Below are 22,707 nucleotides of genomic sequence, written 5' to 3'. Positions count from 1 at the left end.
ACAATCTGTTTCCTCTATCAACCTGTATGTCAACATATAGAAACATCTGCCGAGCGAGCGTCTCTTCAGTATTTAACACAAATTTTAATTAATTCATTATTTGTGTAATTAGCTGTTTGTCCATCCCCACCAAGACTGTAATCTTCATGTAAGTAGGCCCATGTTTGTCTTGCTCACAGCCAATCCCCAGCACACAGCACTGGGCCTGAAACACAATAAGCCTTACTACATATTGGCTAAATGATTGAACAGAGAGGGTGGCCAGGCCAGGCCAGGGAGGCAGGAAGGGGGGAAGGCCATTCTGGGAAGAGAGATTAGTCTGTGCAAAGATATGGAGAGGAGACAATATGGTGTGTTTGGCTTGTAAGTAAATGTGGCTAAGGCACAGGGTTAGAGGCTAGAAGGCTTTGAGCTGGGGCCCAATGGAACAGGGCTTTGGATATCAATGAGGAGCTTAGGTTTAACCTGTAGGCAGTAGTAAGTGATCTGGTTTGTGTTCTAGCAAGCTCACTCTGATGGCCTTGAGGAGGTCAGAACTGAGAGGGCAAGACTTCAAGCAAGGAGACCAGAGTCTGTGGGACAGGAGGAGAGAGTAAACTGAGGCAGTGACCGGGTGGCTGGGGAGGGATGGATGTGAATGCCAACTTGGAAGCTGAACTAATAGGGGAGGAGTGAGACCTGGACTCTGGCTCTGCCCAGGACCCCTCGCTGCCCACCTCACAGAGAACAGTGCTACCTGAATTGAAGTGAGTGCTCACTGTACCCCAGTTGGGATGTGGGAGGAGGGAGATGTCTTACACTTGGTCTTCCCAGAGCTGGCCCCTGATGGGACAGGCTTGAGGCCCCAAGAGCACTAGAGTTCAGCCGTCTGCGTGGACATTGCCTGCATCTTTTCTCTTTCTGTGTCCACCCCCCCATTCCCCCACCCCCGCCCCTCCCCATTTGGCCTCAAGGTCGGCCAGGCCCCCAGGCAGCCCTGGAGCCTCAGAGTCTCTGGCCTTGACCCAGAGCCTTAGCCTGCTCCAGGCTCTCCTAAGGAGGACACTGTCCAGAGAAGCCTTGGGACCCTCTCCTGAGGAGACAGAGGACTGGCTAAGATGATCTTTGACTCTGATTCCAGTTGGGATGGCTGTAAGGGGACACCTCAGGCAGAGTGAGGCAGGCAAACCGCAGGCTCAGGCTTTCTGGGAGCCAGAAGAGGGAGAGCCTCTTCTATGTAACCCTTTCAGCACCACACCCAGGCAGGAGGCAGGACGCTGTCCTTTCTGACAGCCCTTGTCCATTGGCTTGTGCGAGGTGTGCTGGCGGGCAGGGGGGTTCCAGTGTCTGAATTCACCATCACAGGCCTTGAAGAGAAGAGCCAGCTGGTGCTGGCAGCCTGGGCTGTCAGTGTGTGTAGGAGGGGGCGCTACCAGCCACCTGGGACACCCGGGTGTCTCTCTGGCTGCAGGCTGCGCTGGCTGGGAGGGGCTCCTGGGCCACAGACCCCTGCAGCCAGGCACAAATGGTGCTCCATAAACGGTATTCCCCCGGCTGGTGGGATCCCAGGGGGTTGCAGCCAGACCTTCAGGGATGAGGAGGCACCGGCACACTGCCCCTAAGGTCGGGGGCAGGGGCGGGCAGGCTGGTGGGCGCACGAAGCAGTGGAGACAGACTGCCAAAAGCAAGAGTGCTTCCCATTCCGCTGGGCTGGTCAGTGGGCTTCATTTCGGTCCCTCCCTGGGCTGTACTCTCGCTGTCTCCCCACCCCCATGCTGTCCTCAGCCTGGCCCTCGCTGGGGGATCTCTACTCCCCCTCCTCAGTCACGTCTCAGGCCCCCAGCCCAGCTCCAGACCTCTCTCCGGGCGAGGAGGTCGTGGCGCTCTGTTTGGGCGCCGGTCCTGCCTCCCTCGGTGGGCCCCGGGAGGGGTCCAAGGCCAAACCCGGCCGCGCTCAGCCCCGGCAGCCGGAGCGGGCGGGGGTGTGGGTGGTGAAGGCGTTGGGCGCGGGAGGGGAAGAGTTAAGGCTTGGCGCTCCCCTCCCCCGGAGGGTGTGACCGCCTATAAGAAAGGCGCCGCGCTCCGGCACTGGGGCTGCAGGCGGCGGGGGCGCAGCGCGGCTGCGGAGAGCTCAGGGCGTCCCCCTGCCTCCCGTGCCTCGCGCCTCGCATCTCGCGTCGGTCCCATCAGCCGGGACCCGGGGCAGAATGTCGGAGTCCAGGAGGAGGGGCCGAGGCCGCGCCAAGAAGCACCGAGAGGGGAGGAAGCTGGAGTTCGAACCCGGGGAGAAAGGTAGGGCACCTCGGCGCACCCAGACACCCCGTTTCCCTGGGAGAAACCTGCCGCCCTCTCACCCGCCCCCAGCGTCTCGCGGGTGAGTCCGGGGCAGTGCGAGCGGTCGCCGAGGTGACAGGCACCGAGGGGCGCGGGTGCCTGCGTGCAAACGGGTCTCCGCGGCTGGGCAGGCAAGGGACTGCGCAATCGGAGCCGGTCGGTGGCTGTGTGCGCCTGTCCCCGGGCCGCCGCGTCCCGACGGAGCGGGCGGGAAAGAGGCGCGACCCGAGCGGACCGGCCTGCCGCGAGGACCCCGCAGCTAGTAGCAAAGTGGGGCCGGGGCGATGACCAAAAGACAGCGGACAGGCAGACGCGGGGCCTGGCCTGGCCGCAGTGCTCAGGGAGCTGTCACTGTCTTCCCGTCCTCAGAGTGTGTTCTGGGCTCGCTGCCACCCATGTGCCACACCTCCATGAGTTCTGCTCAGCCATTGGAGCAAGGGAAGCATTGCCTGCCACCTCCTGAGAAGGGATGCCCTGTCCCGGAGAGCCCCAGGGAGTAGGGAGCCCCTGCTTCAGTGACAGGTATTTCCCTTAGAACTGGACCAGGCATCAGGCAGTTGTCCTCTTTGGTCTTCAGGAGTGACTCCCTTGGGTTCTGGGAGGTGAGAAGTTGCTCTGAGTGAGCAGAGCCTGTGCTGAGACCCACTTTGGTGCCCTCCCTGGGCAGCTGCAGGGGGGAAGGACGAGGGGGTCTCCATTCAGTGCACTGGTCTTGGGCTTCTCAGGGATGGGCCTAAGGTGTGCAGGTCCTCCCCTCCAGAACTAGGCTTGCACTATCGGGATGCAGTTGGGAAACCTCGGGTTCTCACTTTTTTCTTTTTCAGGCAAGCATTTCGTTAATGCCTATTTGTACTTGTAAGCAGGCCAAGCACGTTCAAATGGTTCATCTCCATTTAATCCTCATAATAATCCTGGGGGTAGGTGGTCCCAGCCCCGTTTTACAGAAGGAGCAACTGAGGCTTATTGAGGTTAGAGTCACAAAGTAAGTTCCAGAGATAGGTCTTGGGGCTTCCAATCAGCATTCCTGGACAATGATGCCTATTTTACAGTGTCTCTGTCCCTCACCAAAGTTCCTGCCAGAGCTGCAACATAAAAATGTCTTCAAAAGAGCACTGGACTGGGAGTTGGGAAGCTTCATCTGTGGTTGAGAATTTGGCCAAATTCCTTTCCTTTCCTGAATTTCTGTGTAATGCGAGAGAAGGGGTAGCAAGGTAGCCGGTGAGGTCTCTATTGGGAAGAGCCTAGGAGTTAAACACTGCCTTCAGCCCAGTAGAGAGAAGAAACTAAGGGAATTTTAAAGGCCAGGCTATGTTCTCTTCTTCATAAAGAAAGCCTCTTTGCGCATTTCTGCCGGATGAGTGTGTCTAGGAGTCCTCTGTAAGGTAACGGACACTGTGGGTCTGCCCTGACGATACTAATGCGAGGCAACTTAGTCTAGGTTCGTGTAGTGTGGATGACCTCCAATCTGAGATCTGAAGGAATTCAGGGTGCCTATTTTCAGGATCAGAAAGCATGGCTTTGGCTCAGTGAGCCACCCCCTTCTCCCACCCCACCATACACATCCTAATGTGGGCACCTTGGAAGGCTGGCTAGTTAAGGGCACCCTTCCAATGTCAAAGTTGCAGGAGCTAAGCTGGTAGCAAGCCACATGGACTTCAGCTGGTGAGAATCAATAGTGCCGGGAAACGAGCAGCTGCAGAGGATAGAGTACGCGTTGGGGCAGAGGTGGAAGAGGGCTATGAGTAGAAGATGCCACGGGCCTCTCAGTGATCTCTTCCAGCATCTTCTACCCCTGTGAGAAAGTCCTTCTTGATGTCTAACTATAATCTTTCCTGCTGTCTTTTCTTCTCTGCTTTCTCTTATTTCCTGCTTCCCCGTGGGCAGCTCTTCAGAATGCTTCTTTCAGGGAGTTGGCTGATCAGTAGATACCAAACAGACCAAAGGCGTAAGCTAGAGGACTTCTGGAGACCTGGGACACTGTGGAATGGGGGAATCATGGGGGACGATCATGCTCCGAAACAAGATATCAGAAGAAACCATGTCAGTGAGAAGCAACAGTCTTAAATCCCTGCTACGTAACTGGGTGGGTCTGATTTCAAACCTGGTAGGATGAGTGCTTAAGCCAACGGTGGCCTACGGAGCGGGAGGCCTCCCTCACAGCTGCCCATCTGAGGCTGCAGGGTCCTCCTCTTTTATTGCTCAGAGTGCCCCCACCAGGGAGAACACGGACACTGGGCAGCTGGAGAGGGGTCTTGGCCAGGGCGGAGCCACATTTGGTTGAAAGATTGGGAGGTGCAGACATGGAGAGTGTGAGCAAGTTATCCATTAAAATCTTCAGCTTAGACCGGGGAGGGAATCTGGAAAGTGGGAGGGAGAAAGGAGGGAACATTAATTAATTGGCTCCCCTGTCCCTGACCACAGATCCAGCAGCCCTGTCTCCTCCTTGGCAAATAGCAAAAAGGGTACCCCTATACTAAAACCCAGGCCGGCGTGGGGAAACGGGCACAGGGGAGCCGGGGGGGACTGAACTGCAGGTGTGAACTCTGCCCCATGACTCACTGAGAATTCGCAGGGCCAATGCCTGGTATCCCTACTTGGAGCTGGGTCCCCCTCACCCCCCATTTTCCCTTATCCCAGGGGACTGGGGTAGGGGTGGCTGGTTAGCCTTGCCAGCCTTAGCAGCAGTGTTTGGGGGGAGGGGTGGATAATAAACTCACTCACATACCTGGGGTCCAGCCTCTGTGTGGCCCCGGGCACTGCCCTCCCTCTCTCTGGGCCTCAGGAAATGTGCTCTGCTCTCAGCTCTCACCTTCTCCACAGCAACGGCAGAGCCTCAGCCCTCAGGCCCTGTGTCTCTGAGAATCCTGAGAGGAGGAGAGCTATGGGATTAGGGTGGGAGGAAGGGGGAAAGCTGGCCCCAAAGAAACTGATAACCCCTGAAAGTGCTGTGTTGTTTTGAAGAACGACTTTGGAATTTGATTCTAAGTAACTGGCCTTTTCCATGTGCCCCCTGAAAGTCCGGTCAGGGTTTGATGGAAAGTGTCCTTCTGTTGGAGCTCCCATGTGAACTGGACTCTGTGTCTGCCCACAGTAGGGCAGGGGACAGGCTTTGGTCTTCATGGGGATATGAAGGGGGATTAGCATCACTAGCTGAGCGCTCTGGACACATCTCATTTGAATGGGCGCAAAAAATCCTTGCAAGGTCTTTCTCTTTCATCTTTCCCATCTCCTGCCTTTGGTGAAGATAGCGCCCAGACTTCTAGGATCAACTCCTGTCTTTAGGCTGTCCGGGGTCAGGTCAGAGGTGGTCACGCGCCTGCCTACGTGTACGTGGCTGAGCCACATCTGGCAGTTGTTTTTGGCAGCCTCTGCCTCTGGCCTTGGCCTCTGGATGACCCTGCTGAGCTGGTACCTGGAGTGGTCCTCCTGGCCCTCTGGGGCTCAGCCTGTGTCTCACACTCCGCTCCGTCTCCCTGGCACCTCAGGGTTCATTAGGAACAAGAACAGCGAGCAGAGAGTGACTTTGTACTGCCCAGCAGGCTTTCATCCTGAGAGCTCAAAGCAGTTCACACCCCAGGACTTATAGGTCCTCAGCCCAGGTCCCAGACACTCAGCGGTGGGGACGACAGGACAGAGAGCCCTGGCCTTTCCAGATTGGCCCAGCAGTGGGGCTGGGGGCACACAGTGAGTCACCCACTGTGGGGGAATCCAGTGGCCAGTAAGTCTGGGATAGAAGTAAAATTGGACCGAGGGCTTCAGGCTGCAAACAGAGGGGATAGTTTCCTTTAAAAGAGTATGAGCTGGTGGGGCTTCCCTGGTGGCGCAGTGGTTAAGAATCCACCTGCCAATGCAGGGGACACGGGTTCGATCCCTGGTCCGGGAAGATCCCACATGCCGCGGAGCAAGTAAGCCCATGTGCCACAACTACTGAGCCTGCACTCTAGAACCCGCAAGCCACAACTACTGAGCCCATGTGCCACAACTATTGAAGCCCGCACGCCTAGAGCCCGTGCTCTGCAGCAAGAGAAGCCACCGCAGTGAGAAGCTCGCGCACCTAAAAGAAGAGTAACTCCCGCTCTCTGCGACTAGAGAGAAGAAGCCCGCATGAAGCGACGAAGACCCAACGCAGCCAAGAAATAAATAAATAAATTTATAAAAGAAAAAAAGAGTATGAGCTGGGCCCTTCCTTCCCTCAGGCCCTCTGGCCCCTGTGGGTTCTCTGAGCCGCTGGAGGAAGAAGCAGCAGCTTCTTGGGAAGCAGAAGCCCTTGGACTCGGATATTGACGAGAATGCCTAAGTGATCCCCACTTCTGCCCTCTGCCCTTGGTGCTGGGAGCTTCAGGGCCAAGTCAGGCCAGCCCTGACCTTAGGGTGGTGCCATACTGAGGAGTGTATGGAGGAAAAGGTGCCAGCCCAGCACTGGCAGGCCCTAGCCCTGGCCTCGGGTGGGCCTCCCAGCATGGCTACCCATGCCTGGTTGTCAGCCCCACTCCCCCTTCTAAGTCTCCTCTGCATTCGAGCCCACAAGGCTGGCCTGACGAACAGTTGGCATAGGGAAGAGAAGGGTTATTTTTAAATACTGGCAAAGTGCTGCCAAAACTTCAGACCTGGGGTCCGTCAGAACCATGTGCCCACTGTGTTTCCCACCGTGCCTGAGCCTGTAGCACACCGTTTATAACTTAGCAGGGGACAGTGCAGCGTATGCTCTCTGTCTTCCTCCAGCCCAGCCCTGGCCTAGCCATCCATCCATTCACCAAGACTTCCAGGTCGTGGCCACGTGGGAACTATACACACTGCATGTGCTCTCATTCACTATAGTGTATTCAGTTCTGCAAACATTCATTGAGCGCCTCCTATGCAAATAAATCTGCAAACGTTCATCGAGCTCCTCCTATGCAAATAAATCGCAGCTCCTGCCCTCGAGAAGCTCAGACAGATCCTTACAAAATACCTGTGATTGCGGCCAAGTGTAAAGTCAGAGATCTGTATGTGATGAGGTGTATGATGAGGAAAGGAATGATTTGTTCTCCTGGAGGGTGTAGAGGAGGCTTCTGAGAGGGGTGACATTTGAGCTGAGCCTGGATGGTGAGTAGGAATTCACCAGAGTGAGAAAGCGCCTTCCGAGAGGTAGGAACGTTCCATACCCAACCTGTTTGGGGCTGGGGGGGTGGGAGAGGAGCAGGGAGAAAGGAGGCAGCTATCGTTTACTGAGCACTTACTACATGTCAGTCCTGGTTCTATAAAGTAGAGATACTATTTTATCATCCCCACTTTACAGATAAGAAAACTGAGGCAGGGAGAGAGTCCACGACTGGCCTGTTATCCAGCATGACTTAATGGCAGCATGGGATCTTAGGCTCAGGTCTGCCCCCTCCACCCTGCCTCTCCATGCACATTCCACCTGGCTCCAGGCTCTTCCACAGTCCGTGCCTCTCAAGACAAACCAGTGAAGGGCATAGGATGCTCTGTTGGTCCACTTGTTGGAGCAGGTCCTTCCCATCCCACAACTGGTCAGATATTTACTTCCTGGGCTCTTGGGCAGGGTTTAAGGGTACAGAGATGGGCAGGTTGTGTCCTTGCCCTCACAAGGAGCTTGCAGTGTGACTGTGGCAGTAAGGTATGAATAGGAACTGTGGAGCACTGACAGAGGGGCAGCCCAAGGCCCTGAGGCTGTACCGACAGGCAGGAGGAGCTCCTGGGAAGCCTGAAGCTATTATGGTCAGTAGTCTAAGCAGAAACCAAGCTCAGGATCCAGAGTCCAGTGAGATCTAGCACCAGTCTGGGTAGTTTTCTGGTCTTATGGAACCCCTTGTGCAAAAGGTGAATGTTTCAACCAGTGGGAACCTGGTTTAAAGCATCAACTTGGAACTTGCTAGTAATGCAAATTCTTGGGCCCCACCCCTGACCTTCTAATCAGAAACCATGGGGATGGGGGCCAGCAGTTTTAGCAAGCCCTCTGGTTGACTGTGATGCGTGCTGAAGCATGAGAACCATTGGTTAAGCTGTGGCCCAGCCTCCCAGGGCAGAGCCCTGCAGAGGGCATGCCAGCCCCCCGGCACCTGTGCCAGGCATCATGCTTGGGGGCTGTCAGGGGAATGGGGTCGCCACCTTGTGGGCTGAGAGAGATGGGGACAGACCTAGAGCTGCTAGGTCGAGCCTGGCAAGGGCTGACACAGAGTGGCAAGAAGAGAGACTCATTCCCATCAGAGGAATCTGGGCAGGCTTTCTGGAGGAGATGGGGTTGAGGTAGACCTTGGCGAAGGAAAGCACTGTGCTGGAGAGATCTAAAGAGGCTTGGCATTCCAGCTGAGGAAACCACGTGAGCAAAAGGGGGCAACAGAGGGTGTTTGGGAAATAAAGTGCAATTCCAAAGATACGCTGCTGAGCATGGTGTGTAGGAGGGAGAGATCAACAGGGCCAAACAGGTTTTCTGAGTGTCAAGCTGGTGAGTTTAGACTTCTCTGAAACAGCACGGAGTGAAGTGTTCTGAGCAGGAGGCTGACCTGGTCTCCCAGAGCCGCTCTTGAGGCATCGTCGGCCACCACCAGTTTGTGGCAGGATGGGCAAGGGGAGGCCACGGCCAGGGCTCCTTCAACAGTCCCAGCCGGTTAGTCAGGATGTGTATATGGTGATGGGTGGGTACAGGGGGGCGTGAGCTTTGCCTTGGGATAGCTGGCAGCACTTTCGAAGGATTCTGGAGGTTCGGGCCTGGCCAAAGGTCGGCGACTTCTAGCCCAGTCAGGCAAGGCTGGATCTGAGCTCATGGGCCAGGCCCTTCACTGTACAGATGGGCAAACTGAGGCCCAGAGAAGTTCACACACCACAAGGTAAAGGGTTTGGCAGCTACCGGGCAAGAAGGAGAGCAACAGCTTCCTGAGACACTGCCCCCTCCCGCCAACCACGGAGCCTCGGGTCTCAGTTCCCCGAGTGCACTGTGGTCTCCTGCCCTGGTCCTTTGAACCCTTTGCCTGGAACACTGTCTCCCTCCTCTTGGCCAACTCCTGTCACCCTTCAGGCCCAGCACAGGCTCTGTTCCCTCCGCAGAGCCCTCCCTGGCCCTCAGGGTGAGGAGGGAGGCTGAGGTGTATGGTCTGTGCCCTCACATCACCCAGCACCTCCCCATCACAGTACCGACCCCACTGTGTGGGCAATACCCCGCTCAGCTGGAATCCCCACCAGGGAGACCGTGTCACGTGACCCTCAGTACCCGACATGTCCTGAGTGCCCGGTACATGCTTGAGCGAATGAATGACGGAGGCCGTTATCAAGCTCTTTCACCCCTGTACACAGACGCCTGTGGCCCGTTCTCGTATTTGAAGAAGAGCAGTCTCATGGGAAGAGGCTGCCCTGGCTGAGCTTCCTGCCCACGGCCGGGGGCCCCTCAGCTGTCGAGCAGCCCGGTGGGCTGAGCAAGGGTAGTCCTTCAGGGAGGCCCCAATTGCACCATCAGCTCTGCTGTCCTGGGGCAGATGCCTGTTTTGGCTGAGGGGGAAGGAAAGGACTGAGTTGCGGAGGAGTGTTGGGTGGGAAAGGGCCCTGGGATTAGCCGTCAAGGGACCCCACCCTCCCCTGAATGCTCGCAGCAGTCTTGACCTGGGCCACTGTGAGGCACCCATCAGTCACAGCCCAGCTTTACATCACTAATTTATTTGTTCAGCCAGTGATCAGTGAGCGCCTGCTCAGTGCCAGACACCAGGAGTATGGCTGTGCTCCCACACATCCCCTCCCTGAGGGTCCCACAGTCTAGAAAGATAAGAACCCACTTTGCTCTGAGGTAGAAAGCCCAAAGTAGGGCAGGTGAAATGCTCAGGGAGTCTGTGCAAGGCAGAGGTTGCTGCTGGCTCGGTGGATTAGAGAAGGCCATGCCATCTGAGGTGATCTCGAGGGATTTAGATGAATAAGAAGGGCCAGTTGTTGAGCTGTCTCTCTGTTCCAGGCACTGTGCTAAGTTCTTGACATACATTATCCCCATCTAATTCTCACCACAATCTTAAGAGGCGGGTGAGATTGTTCCTGTTTTACAGACAAGGGACTAAAGGCTCAGAGAGGTTAAGTAACTTGTCTAGTTATACAAGACACTGGGCAGAGCCAGAATGCAAGCCGAGACTGGTCTGACCCCCAGCCTGTGTGCCTGACACTCTCAACTGTGCTTCTGTGGGGAAAGACATGGCGGCGGAGCATATGAGCAGAGGGCACGGAGGCAGGCAGAATACAGAACAGGCACACTTGGGGATCAGCCTGTGATTTGGTTTGCCTGGGATATAGAATTCCTGAAGGGAACTGGTAGGGGAAAAGGCAGAGAGCTGTGTTTGGGAAGGGGCCATTCACAGACCAAGCAAGCGTCCCCTGAGGACCCTGGCTGCCAGCCAAGGCAGGCCCGTAGCCTTCCTTCTACAGACATCATGGAGCCCAAGGAGGGTTTCTGAATGTCGGAGAGGCACACAGAGGTGAATCTTCCCAGAGTGGTACTCTGGGCTGGGGGACCAATATAGCCTAAACCAGGGCCTGGCAGACGATGGAGGCTTAGGAGGGTGAGGCTTGGTAGAAGGTGATTGGTCTCCACCTTTGGGGAGAGACACAGAGTTGTCACAGATGACAAGGTGACTGAAAGTGGGAACTCAGGAGAAAGAGCAGTCTTGGGAGAGAAGATGGAGAAACTGGTTTTCCCCCGTGCTGTTCGTGAGCTACTGACTGCCGATCCAGACAGTGATCTGTTTTAGGGTGAGTTCTTTCCAGCCCCCTGGCTCACTAGCCTGGACCACAAAGACCACAACTCAGCCCTCCCAGACTCCAGAGTGCTTAGGCCAGGACTCTCCAAGGATAACTTGTAGGGAGGGTGGCCAGGCCTCTGGCAACGTGGGGGACCCCAGAACCCAGTGAGGTATCTGCATTTGGTGAGCACGTAGGCCTGTATCCTTACCTGTATCAGGCCTGCTAAGACTTTTTCCCCTGAAACCCAACATTTCTTTGAATTCTTGTATTTTTATTTTATCTTAAAAATCCACAGGAACTTGCAAGTGTACTCCACCATAGATCTGTTTGTTTTAATACAAAGGTGCTGCTTTTCCTTACTAATGAGCTTGGCAAACCCTTCAGAAAGAGGCCCTGAGGTCATCCTGTGGCTTTGCATGCATCCCAGGTTGAGAAGCCAGTCTTGTCTGGTGTATAAGGTGCCTCCCCTTTTCCCACCCCCACTTCATTTTCCGCTGACCTAGAGCTTCAGGAACAACTTTCTCCAGCCAGGCTGATGAGGTGGGAAGTGCAGACCTGTCCCAAAGGGAAAAGGGACTCTGGGATTCCCCTCCTCAGCTCTCTTTCTCTCTGGGTTCCTTGAACAAGGGGAAGCCTAGTCCATCAGCAGCAGGCCTCCAGAGGGTTCTCCGAGGCCAGGGCCCATCCTTGCTCAGTGAGGAGCTTAAACAGAGTTGGGCAAATGGTAATGGCCTTGCAGGACGGTCATCTCTGTTGTCCCTACCTCTACCTCCAGCAGCCAAAGAGATGATAATCTCTTCCATCCCTCCATAGAGAGCTTTCTCTTGCCCCGTTCCTCTAAAATAGGCAGAGTGTGGTTTATAGATGAGTCATCTGAGGCGCAGAAAGGCTAAACTACTTACTTAAGGGCGGACAGTTGGAAAATTGGGAGACCAGGACAAAGACCTGAACTACTGTGTCCTCGGTTACCGCTCTTTCCTCTGCTATGCACGGCTTCCTCTGTGCCAACTCTAGGTGTCTGCGGTCTGTGCCCCCGAGCACTGGTAAGAACCAGGGAGCCGTATGCCACCCCAGCAACTGGTGCCCCTGCTCTGTGAACCTGTGCAGTCTCCCCAGACATAGGTGACATCCCCCGCAGTCCCCCATCTCTGCTGCTCCTGTCCCCATGTCTCAGCCCTGAACCTAGGTGAGGAACTGTGGCGTAGACCTGCCTGACTCCCGGGGCTGGGCATCTCTGTCTTGGGAGGGTCCCGAGGCGGCAGTGTTTCTGTCAGGCCGTCGGGCTCCTGGCAGAGGGGGCTGGGGGAAGGGAGGGGCATAGTGTTGGCCCTGGTGGTCAAGAAAGGCCTGTTCTTGCCCTGCCCTCGCACTGTAGGGTTGGGTGTCAGTGGATGGGTGCTTCTGGATGGGCAGGCGAGGCTTTAAGGCAGGAACCATCTCAGTTGTTCTTGGAGCTGCTTTGTGTCCTCCTCCTTCCTCCCTTCCCCTCTCTTCACCCACGCCCCTGGACCAGCATCTGCTCTCTCTAGCTCCCATCCCCAGCCAGCCCTGGCCCCTCTTCTCTACCTTGTAGCTGAGGTGTCAGGCACCTGGCCTGTTGAGCTAAGAGCCCATTAGGTCTGGGCTGGCTTTCACTCCACTCCCAGCCTCAGTGGAGCCCATGGCAGCGGCCACGTTGTCTTGCTTAGCACCATATCCCTGATGGCTGGTAGGTGGCTGGTACATCATAGGGACTGAGGTGGGTATTTGTTGGATGGTGTGAGAAGCAGGCAAGGCAAGCCCAGGCACCAGGCTGGGCCTGGTTGGCTGAGGAAAGGTGGCTCAGGGAAAGCCAAGAGGCCCAGCAGGGACACACTCCCTTTGGGAGGCCTGGCCTGTGGGTATCAAATGGCTTTTCTGCAGGCTCCTGGGAGGATACCTGAGGGCCGGTTTCAGAGTAGGCCCTCTGTGCTCACTTAAACCAGCTGTGTTTTTAGTTGTTGTTTCTTCTTTCTTTCTCATTTGAACTTGGAGTCTGTAATTAACCTCCCAGAGGTCGTGGTCACTTCTGGGTGGGGGAGGGGTGGGGAGGGGGCTGGCCCACAGCCCATCAGCAGCAGGACAGTGGGAGACTTTGATGCCAGGCAGGCTGGCCGCATTGTTTCCAGGTGTTGCCCTGCAAAGGGGACTGCTCAGCCTTAGTCATGAGGTGGGGACCATTAACCCTTTTAGGAGTCCGCTGCCCCTGCGCCCTGGTTGTCGGGAGGGAGGCCGGGCCTGGTCCGCCTGGCTGGGCTGCCTGGCCCTGTCCCAGGCGTCCGTCTTGCTCTCAGATCTCTGCAGGCTCCGCACCCACCGCCCACTGCCGAGAGGAATGAGGTCAAGTTGCTGGCAGCAGCGGTACTGCCTGGCCTCGGGGCTGGGATGTGGGAAAGGAGCAGCCCTGGTTGTTCTTACTGTTGTTGTTCTCTTCAGTGAGGTGCTTTCTGGGGATTCCCTGCCACACAGATGCGGGCCAGGTGCCCCGGCTTGGCATCGGGTGATGAGAAAGCAGAAGCCCCCAGATCAACCATGGCCCGACTCGTGGCAACTGAGATGTGTCTTAAGGTTTTACGGGATCCCTTATCAAGGGAGATCTTTTTGCGGAGACCTGGGTCATCCCTGAGAGACTTTCCTCTTGTTGTTAGAAAGCTGCCAAAAGAGCTGTGCCCACACGCCCACACCCCTACCCCAGAGAGCTTAGGTGGGCCCTAAGCAGCAGGACTGGGACGGGAACGGGCCGAAGTGACCTCTCAAGGAGGATGGGAGCTCAGTAGACAGGGCTTGGTCTGAGGAGACACTAGAGGTGGTGAAGGGCGGGCTGAACAACACCCTAGGGCCACCTAGGCCATCAACTTGCTGTCTGCCCCAGCACCCGGGGGGGAAGCAGCAGCCCCCGGGGAAGCAGCAGCCCCCGGGGAAGCAGGGAATTGGGAATCTCCACCCCCTTCTTTTGAACACAGATCTTCCTCTTGCTTCTACCTGATGCCTCTCGTCTGTCCGTCTGTCCGCTGTCCTGTGTGCTGGGCCTTTAGGGTGCCCTCTCTGTGTGGGGAAATAAGCACAGACCCTCAGGACTGTGAGCCCTCCCTTTGGCTGCAAAGCTGAATTTATAGAGAAGTTTATGGCCGTATTGTTAACATTAGCAGAACGTTGGAGACAACTGAACAAGTTCCTCTGAACAACAGAATATTATGCAGCCTTTAAAATGATTTAGATCTGTATTTCTAGATTTGGGGAAATGTCTTCATAATATGTTAACCAAGAAAAGTAGGCTATAAAACGTTTTCAAGAGAAGAGTCTTGCAGGAAGTATTTGAAAATGTTGACAGTGGTTTTCTCTCTGGTGGTAATTGAATGGATTTAAATGTGCTTTTCTTTTTCCTTACTTGCACTGTGCAATTTTTTTTTAATAAAGTTACTTATTTATTTATTTTATCTTTGGCTGAGTTGGGTCTTCGTTGCTGCGCGCAGGCTTTCTCTAGTTGTGGCAAGCGGGGGCTACTCTTCGTTGCGGTACACGGGCTTCTCATTGCGGTGGCTTCTCTTGTTGCTGAGCACGGGCTCTAGACGCGCGGGCTTCAGTAGTTGTGGCACGTGGCCTCAGTAGTTGTGGCTCACGGGCTCTAGGGTGCAGGCTCAGTAGTTGTGGCGCACGGGCTTAGTTGCTCCACGGTTTGTGGGATATTCCCGGACCAGGGCTCGAAGCCATGTCCCCTGCGTTGGCAGGTGGATTCTTAACCACTGCGCCACCAGGGAAGCCCACACTGTGCAATTTTTCTACATCAAGAATGTATTTCTTATGTAACAAAACAATAACAGAGAGGAACAAGCTAAGCTCCTTGGTGGGTAGGAGTGGTTGCTCCATATAGGGCTAGATCATTTCTGTCTGGGACAGCACAGGACATGGCACATAGTAGCACTTAGTAAACACAGGTTTGACTGACTAGGGGCTGAGAGCCTACCCACTGGGTTGCTTCAGCTCTTGTCCTGACAGATCCCATCCACCCCAGGAAGACTGTGTCTCTGCTTGGTTCAGCTCTGACCCCAAGACACTCCAGGGACACGGTACAGTGGTCTCCATACCTCACACTAGCATTGCATTCTGGGCCCTGGGCTATAAGAGTGACCCAGACAATACCGGACCTGGCTCAGAGATGGTGCCCAGGCTGGGGCTAGGGCTGGCCCACTCATGTCTGAGGCCTGGTAAGCTCTATTTTCAGCTCCTCAAAGTCTGCTGTGTCAGCAGCCTCTTAGCGTTGTCCCAGGTGTTCCCAGGGTCTGGTACTGAATCCAATGGGATGCAGTGGGAGAAGCAATGGTGGCTCAGGATAAGAACGAGCTTAAAATGCAGAAAGTAAAGTAAGATCAAGTCATTCCCCGACTTATAAGCCTCTGATACCTCCCATCACATCTACAAAACTCCAGGGCCATCTTGCGCAGGTTGTCCACGCTCCTCACTGCAGAAAGCCTGACAGGGCTCCAGGCCCAGGAGTGAGGGTACAGAGGTCCTCTGGGCAGTGTTCCCAGTGCCACCTGCGGGGTGTTCTTCCTGGGCTGCCGCTCCTCTCTCCAAGGGACTTGCTTGAAGTAAAAAATGCAGCCTGTTCACGGGGTCCCATTCGTTTTCAAAACACACATCCTTGGCTTTCAAAGAGCCGTGAACTAAGGTATCTGTGAACAGGGACCAGGACTGGATGCTGCTAGAGCAGGAGACATAGGCTTTCAGTATCTCAGATGATGCTCGTGAGGAACTGTTAAGAGACAGAAAAGAAGACTCTTCGTAAAGAACACAGCATGATTGAAATGTATGGTGGTTTTTATTGCCATCCTTTAGCCCAGTGCTGTCTAACAGGAATATAATGCGATCCACATATGTAATTTAAAGTTTTCTAGTAAGCACATAAAAAGTGGCGGGGGGAGGCAAAACAAACCCAGACTTTTCGTCCTAGCTCACACAGCCTCATGTCAGTCACCTGGGCCTACTTCTCCAGGCTCCCCTGCCTCCCAGAATCTCCTAGCCACCTGGGCCTCTTTTATCCCTTGAACTCACCAAGCTCATTCACCCCTCAAGGCCTTTATCCAGGAGCTTATCACTGCCTCATATTTCCTGAGATTGTTTGCTGTTATCTACTCTCCTCACTCTAATGCAGGCTCCCAAGAGCAGGAAGTTCATCTGCCTTGTTCACCACTGTACACGCAGGGCCCGGAACAGTGCCTGGTATATAGTAGGGTGAATGAATGGGGAAAAAGTGAACTGGATGGGGTTGTTCTGAAGTGAGGGGACTGTCACTCGGGTCAGGTCACACAAGGTTCTCACTAGATGGGGTGGCTCCTTGTCATCTGAAATGCTGTGCTGGGTTTCCCATTGGTGGCAGGGAACGACCTTGAAGCCCCCAGTTCCTCGGGCCCTCTGAACTGGGGTCGTGTCTGCTGTTTCTGGGTCAGTCTCTGTGTAACCATTACCACCACCATTAAGCAGTGGCCTCGGGCTCAGGGCACAGGGTGCCAGGACTTGTCAGGAAGCACCACCTCCTCCCACCAGGTATTCCACCACCCCCACCCTGGCTCACTGGGAGGAAGGGAGCCTGGGTTGGGGAGGGTGGAGTCAGGGGTCTCCCTAACCTCAGAACTTCAGGGAAGGTCAACACTCTCCAAGCAGGGGAAGGAGGCACCTTAGAACTTGAGAAGAGCTCTCTGTGTCCCCAGTTCACGAGGAGGGGGAGGAGCCTAGTTGCAGGTCACCAAGTGACCAAGAGGTTAGATCACTGGGTGTCAACCCAACATTGGAGCAAAGCCGCCTGTGAAGATGTGTTCAGCTTGCAGCCAGCTGTCAAGCTCTACACTTACAATATGTGCTCTTGCCTAGAGTATGTTACGTATTTATTATATATTTTTAAAACCCACATACCTGGACCCATCCTCACAGGTCCTGCTTCAGAATGTCCAGAACAATGTCCCTGGCACTGACACACTTTTTAAAGCTTCCCATATGGTTCTCATTAGCATCTAGGGTTAATAACTATTGATAAGGAGTGACGGGCCCCGAGAGCAAGCAGACGGAGGACAGTGGGGTGTAGGTAAGGGAGAAGGATGCTGAGGCAGGGCTTCAATCACACTAGAATAATGAAGTTCCAGAAAGTCCCACAGATTGATAGGTTGATACACATAAAACCTCCGAGTGTCAAAAAAAAAAAAAAAAACCCAAAACAATAAACCGGCATTTAAAAATGTAAGAAGCAGGTAATTGGGGAAAAACATTGTAGCAAAAGGTGAATAGCCTTACTATTTATAAAGAACTCTTACAGATCAGTAAGAAGATGAGCACCCAGTAGAAAAACAAGAGTACAGACAAGAACAGGCAATTCAAAAAGAAGAAATACAATGAGCCAATACACTTATGAAAAGCGGTCAGCCTCACCAGGTATCAAATAAGTGCAAATGAAAACAACAAAGAGGCATTACCTTTTGCCTAGCTAATTGGCAGAGATTAAATACATGATAATACCTCATGTTGGTGAGGGTGTGGAAAAAACAGGCACCATCGTTCACTGGTGGGAGTGCAAATTGGTGCAACCTTTCTAGAACGCAGTTTGGCAAAGTGTAAAGCTGAGGAAAATTGCACACCTTTCTGGTGCAGCAATTCCACTTTTAGGATGATTGCCTTAGGAAATAATTGTGGATAATAATAACAGTAATAGCTAACCTTTATTAAATGCTCTGTGCGTGCCAGAGCTCTACATCCCTTATCTCATATAATCCTCAGTCATCATCCCATGAGGTAGGAGCTGTTTTTATCACCTGTGTTTTACAGATGAGGAAGCTGAGGCACAGAAGGATTAAGGCAATAGCCTGAGGACATAGAACTAACAAATAGCAAAGCCTGGGTTTGAATACAGGCAGTCTGAGTCAGGAGCCTCACTGCCCTTACAGCAGTATACACTGGATATGTGCAAAGGTTGATGTGCACTGGATATATACACTGGATGAAGCTGCAATGGTGTTCCTCTGGGCTTGTCTGTGATGGGGTGTGGTGAGGCAGGGGAGAATGTATGCTGAATGCTCCACAGTAGGAATTGGTTACATAAGTTCTGATTCACCCATTCAGGAATATTATGCAACCCTAAAAATGGTGCTATAGGGAAAAAATGTGTGTGTAAATACTAGGAGTTTTTGTTTATGCTTAAAAGGTCTCTGAAAGGATGTAAAAGGAACTGATAAAATTGATTGCCTTCTAGAAAGGCAACTGTGTGGCCTTGGTCAGAAGTTAGAGGGAGATCTGTTTTTTAAGCCATATACCCCTTTTCACTTCTTGAATTTTGAATCATGTGAATATATTCTCTATTAAAATATTTATATATCTATAAATATATACACACATAAGTTGTTATGTTATAGAACTTATTCCAGATAATAGCATTTCAAGGAAATAAAGTCAAGGGTTTCCCAACAAAGCTCCAAGACCCTTACTTGGGGAATCATACTGAAGTCAATGAAGATACTTCTTTAATGTTTACCCACGTGTTTCCCAAACTGATTTGCTCGTGGAACCGTTTTCTTAAGTAGTATCTATTATCCTCTTTCTGGATATGCCTGTCCTATAGAAGTCACTTTGCAAAATGTTATTAATAGTTAATGCCAAGGTGAAAGGCTTACAGTGTTTCATTACATGAAAGAAACATGTTACTGGCACTGATCCCACTTTGTTTAAAAATAGATGTGTAGGTGCATATGTGTGTGTGTGTGTGTATGTATGTGTGTTTTAAATACTGGTAAGTACTAGGATAATGGATGATTTTATTTTCTTTTATCCATTTGTATTTTCGAATTTTCTAAAATGAACAAAATCATTTCACAAGCACCATTTTTTTGAATCTGTGTACTATATTTTTTAAGGCTTTGGGAGCACTTTCTCTCCATGCTCCCTCTACCCCTGTACCCCACGCTCATCTACTCCCTACTAAAAGCAGCAGCCCAGGGTTAGGTTCAGTGAGGGGCCCCTGTAGCCAGGCCCTCTCACCTGTCTTTATCCAGAGCCAGCTTGAGCTGTGACTCTGAACGGGTGGGGGAAGGACCAATGGCCTAGACAGGGTCAGTCAGTCCCCAGACAACTCTCTGGCCCCAGCAGACCCTCCCTTCAACCAGTTTCTCTGTTCCTCAAAGAGAGCCATTGAGGCTGCAAAAGCAGACACCGGCCTGCTACAAGCCTGACACACTGCAAATCCAGATACCTGGGCTCTGTGGCTGCCTGGCTGGGTGACCTTGGCCAAGTTTCTTAACCTGAGTCTCATCTTCACCCTTTATGTTAGCATGACACTTGCCTTACAGAGCTCGGTGACCAAATGAGAGCACACACAAAGGCACTGAGTATCCTTTACAGGGCTGTCCCAGTGGAAATTATCACACACCCCAGCAGGGAGCAGGGACTTGCCATCACTGTCCTAAGAACAGAGTACTTTTTCCTTTTCTTTTTTTAGGTTGTTAGAGGGAGGGGGGCAAGGAGATGAAACATGGGAGACCAGGGCAGGTGGAAATAGAATGGTGTTCAAGAAAAATGGGAGAAACTTCTTAGCTTGGCATTTGCAGCCCTGCAGCCCTGTGCCCACCAGTGTAGCCCCAGGCCCCATCCCCCACACAGCCACACCACTTCACCCATTCAGGGCAGCTCACCTTGCTGACCACGTGCGATTCTGATAAACCACAGCCTGGGCCACCTCCCTCCCTTCTAGCTCCCCCATCCTTTAGCTCTCAGCTGAGTTAGCTCCTCCCGCAGTCTAGGTTGGGGACACGCCTCTGGGCTTCAGCACCCCCAGGCCTCCATAAACCACGCTGTGATGTCAATGCCAGGTTCCAGCTCCTCTGCTAGACTGAACTTCCTGAGGGCAGGAGCTGTGTCTGTCATTTTGGTCCACTTGTGTCCTCTGGGCCCAGCATAGGCCTGGGGGTCTGGGACAGGAATTAGATCATGAGCACTGAAGTCAAGGAGACCTGGGTTTGAATTCCAGTTCCAGCCCCTTGGGGAGGTGACTTCACCACTCTGAGCCTCAGTTTTCCCCATCTGTAAATGGGTTTAATCATTGCAATGAACTCACGGGGTGATTTTCATCAGCTAATGTGTATCAAGCTCTGAGTACCATTCCAGGCATGAAGGAAAACTCTCCATAGGCGGTACCCACACTGACATCAACGCAGACCCTCTGTGAAGGCTTATTGATTTGAACTAGGAAATGACACCAGGAGGGGTGGCTCCCCAGGCTCACCCTCTTCCCCACCCCCCAAGGACAGTGGCCCTTCCTCTGCTGCGCATGCTTGGCGCTGCCCCACCACCAACACGCTCACCTCCTGCCTTGTATCCCCACAGCCACCCGGCCCAAGCTGAAGAAGATGAAGAGCCAGACGGGACAGGTGGGTGAGAAGCAATCACTGAAGTGTGAGGCAGCAGCTGGTAACCCCCAGCCCTCCTACCGCTGGTTCAAGGACGGCAAGGAGCTCAACCGCAGCCGCGACATTCGCATCAAGTACGGCAATGGCAGGTGAGCGACATCCCTCCCTCCATCCACCCAGCCACCCCCGATCCTTCCTCAGAAGGAGGGGCCTGAGCCGGGAAGAGCCCAGGGTTGTTCCCCCAGATCCACCTGTGGAACCAGTTCCAGTCCCCCCTCTTTTGTGGCGCCCAGTTTCTCCTTGCAGCTCCAGCCCCTCTGGTGATGCTGCCCCAGCATCTTGCAGACGATGGTACCTGCTTAATTAATGTCCCTGGATGGTTGAAGGCAATTTGATTGTCCAAATCAGCTTTAACTGTGGAGTCCCATCTTGGGCATAAAACTTCTCAAAGGACCTGCCACAGGGTCGGAAAGCCCACTATTGGGCAGTTTTTGGTGAAGGACCCTGACTCTGGATTGTGTCTGGGAGGGCACGTGTGATGATGGGCTGGTTCCTCAGCTCAGCAAGCTGGCACTGGGCAGACAGCCAGGTGAGGGAAAGGCACATGGCTTTGACTGGTGTCGAAGGAGTCTGTATCTCAGACAGTTCCCCCGTGACATGGAAACTGACTTTAGTCTTTGAGTCAGTGCTCCAGGGAAGAGAATCTGAAGCTCTAGAGTCTCTGGGCTGTGGAAGGTGGCCTCTCTTCCATCTTGGATCGGCCAGACAGGGGGCTCCAGGCACCAGAGAAGCCAGACGTCCAAGGGCAGCCCCTCACCTCTCTCCTGAGGGGCTGTGAGAAGGCAGGACAAGCCTGACGTCTGTTCTGCGGGCCCTGAGGGCCCTGTGGACTTCCCTCTCTGGCTGAGGCACGCCCCCGCCTTTCCTGCCCCTCCAGAGGAGCTATCATTTCCTCCTCACCCCTGCAAAATGCAAATGAAGATGATTTTAGAGGACCCTCCAACCTGTCCGACAACAGAAAGTGATGGAAAAAGGGTCTGGGCTCAGGCTGATCCTGGTTTGCCAGGTGACCCCGGATGTACACATCCTGCCCTCAGGCCTTAGTCTCCGAAACCTGTGAAAGAGGAGGTGGGGGTCAGGGGTCTGGGCAGGGCTTCCAGTTTTCTGACTCTCTCTCTGTGAACAGGGAGCAAAGACAGGACTGGTCACCCTGGAAAGTGGTCCAGGCAGAAAACAGAAAGTAATTTAAGAGGATTTGGTGCAGATCAAAGGTTTATGGCTGAAAGAACACTGCTTCCTCAGGGAACTTGGGAGGGGGGTCTGGGGTGTCACCAGTCTACAGGGTGCCCATCAAGCTCACCTTCTGAGGCCACCTCACCCCTTCCCCGCCAAGCCTGGCTCTGAGCTGGAGAGAGGAGTGGACAGGCTTCTACAGTTTGGGGGGCCCCGTCTCCCCTTCCCCCTACTTCACTGAGACAGCAGAAGTCAGGAGACGGGGTGCTCCTTGCCGGCCGCATTACTCTCAAACAGTCCACAACGTGGCCCATCCTCATCCCCATTCCTGATCCGCACGTGGCCCTCACACTCACCCACATCCTCCTGCACACACAGAGCCCTTGTGCCACCAACAAACTCCTTTCTTTGGTGACTTCAGCCTCTCTCTCTCTTCCCCCCAACAAACCACTAACATCGCCTCTCTTCTAAAAGCTTTCCCTCCACGTTGCCGCCTCCCGTTCCTCCTCCGGCTGTTGCCCCATCTTGCTCCTTCCCTCGATCACCACGTGGAGGGAGTTTCACACCCACTGACTCTACACAGATCATCCTCCACTCCTCTTTGCTCTGCAGAAATCTGCCCTGTAAATACAGCCCCAGTTCTCTGCAGCTGTGGCTCTTGACAGACCCTGTGACCTCAGAGTTTCCCGGCCACCAGGCCTCTCAGCAGCCTTTGGCATGGGTGCCACCTGCTTCCTTGCCCCTGTGGTCCTCCTGCTGGTCCTCTTGTGCCTCTGAGCACCCTGCCCTCTCCACCGGTAGGTGATTTCACCCTCTTATATTTGATGACCCCCAAGCCTCCATCTCTAGTTTGATGGCCTTTCTTTTTCCAGACCCATGCTGCCAGGTAAACACTTAGTTACCACCCCAGAGATACCCGACAGATCTCTTTTTTTTTTTTTTTTTTTTGCAGCATTTATTCCCAGGCCGTAAGTTTTTGTTTCTTCAGTTTCTTCTGGATATCCTTTTCTTCTGTGCAACCTCCTCTTCCGGTTTAGGAACAATCTGT

At 53.7% G+C, this 22,707-nt stretch overlaps 1 protein-coding gene across 1 annotated transcript in view; it reads left to right on the top strand.

The window, feature by feature from the left end:
- Positions 1 to 2,073: 2,073 nt before the first annotated feature.
- The window catches only part of NRG2 (neuregulin 2), a 60,374-nt gene continuing 39,740 nt past the window's right edge, over positions 2,074 to 22,707 (top strand). The window contains exons 1-2 of the mRNA XM_089909364.1: positions 2,074 to 2,271; positions 20,404 to 20,575. Coding sequence (XP_089765490.1) covers positions 2,187 to 2,271; positions 20,404 to 20,575 — 257 coding nt within the window. The 5' untranslated portion in view covers positions 2,074 to 2,186. The remainder of the gene's footprint in view (positions 2,272 to 20,403; positions 20,576 to 22,707) is intronic.

This window comes from Delphinapterus leucas, chromosome 3 (genome assembly GCF_059928025.1).
Source record: "Delphinapterus leucas isolate spDelLeu-1000000601 "Yukka" chromosome 3, BTC_Dleu_Yukka2, whole genome shotgun sequence".
NCBI lineage: Eukaryota > Metazoa > Chordata > Mammalia > Artiodactyla > Monodontidae > Delphinapterus > Delphinapterus leucas.
This window is presented reverse-complemented; position numbering and strand designations above follow the sequence as displayed.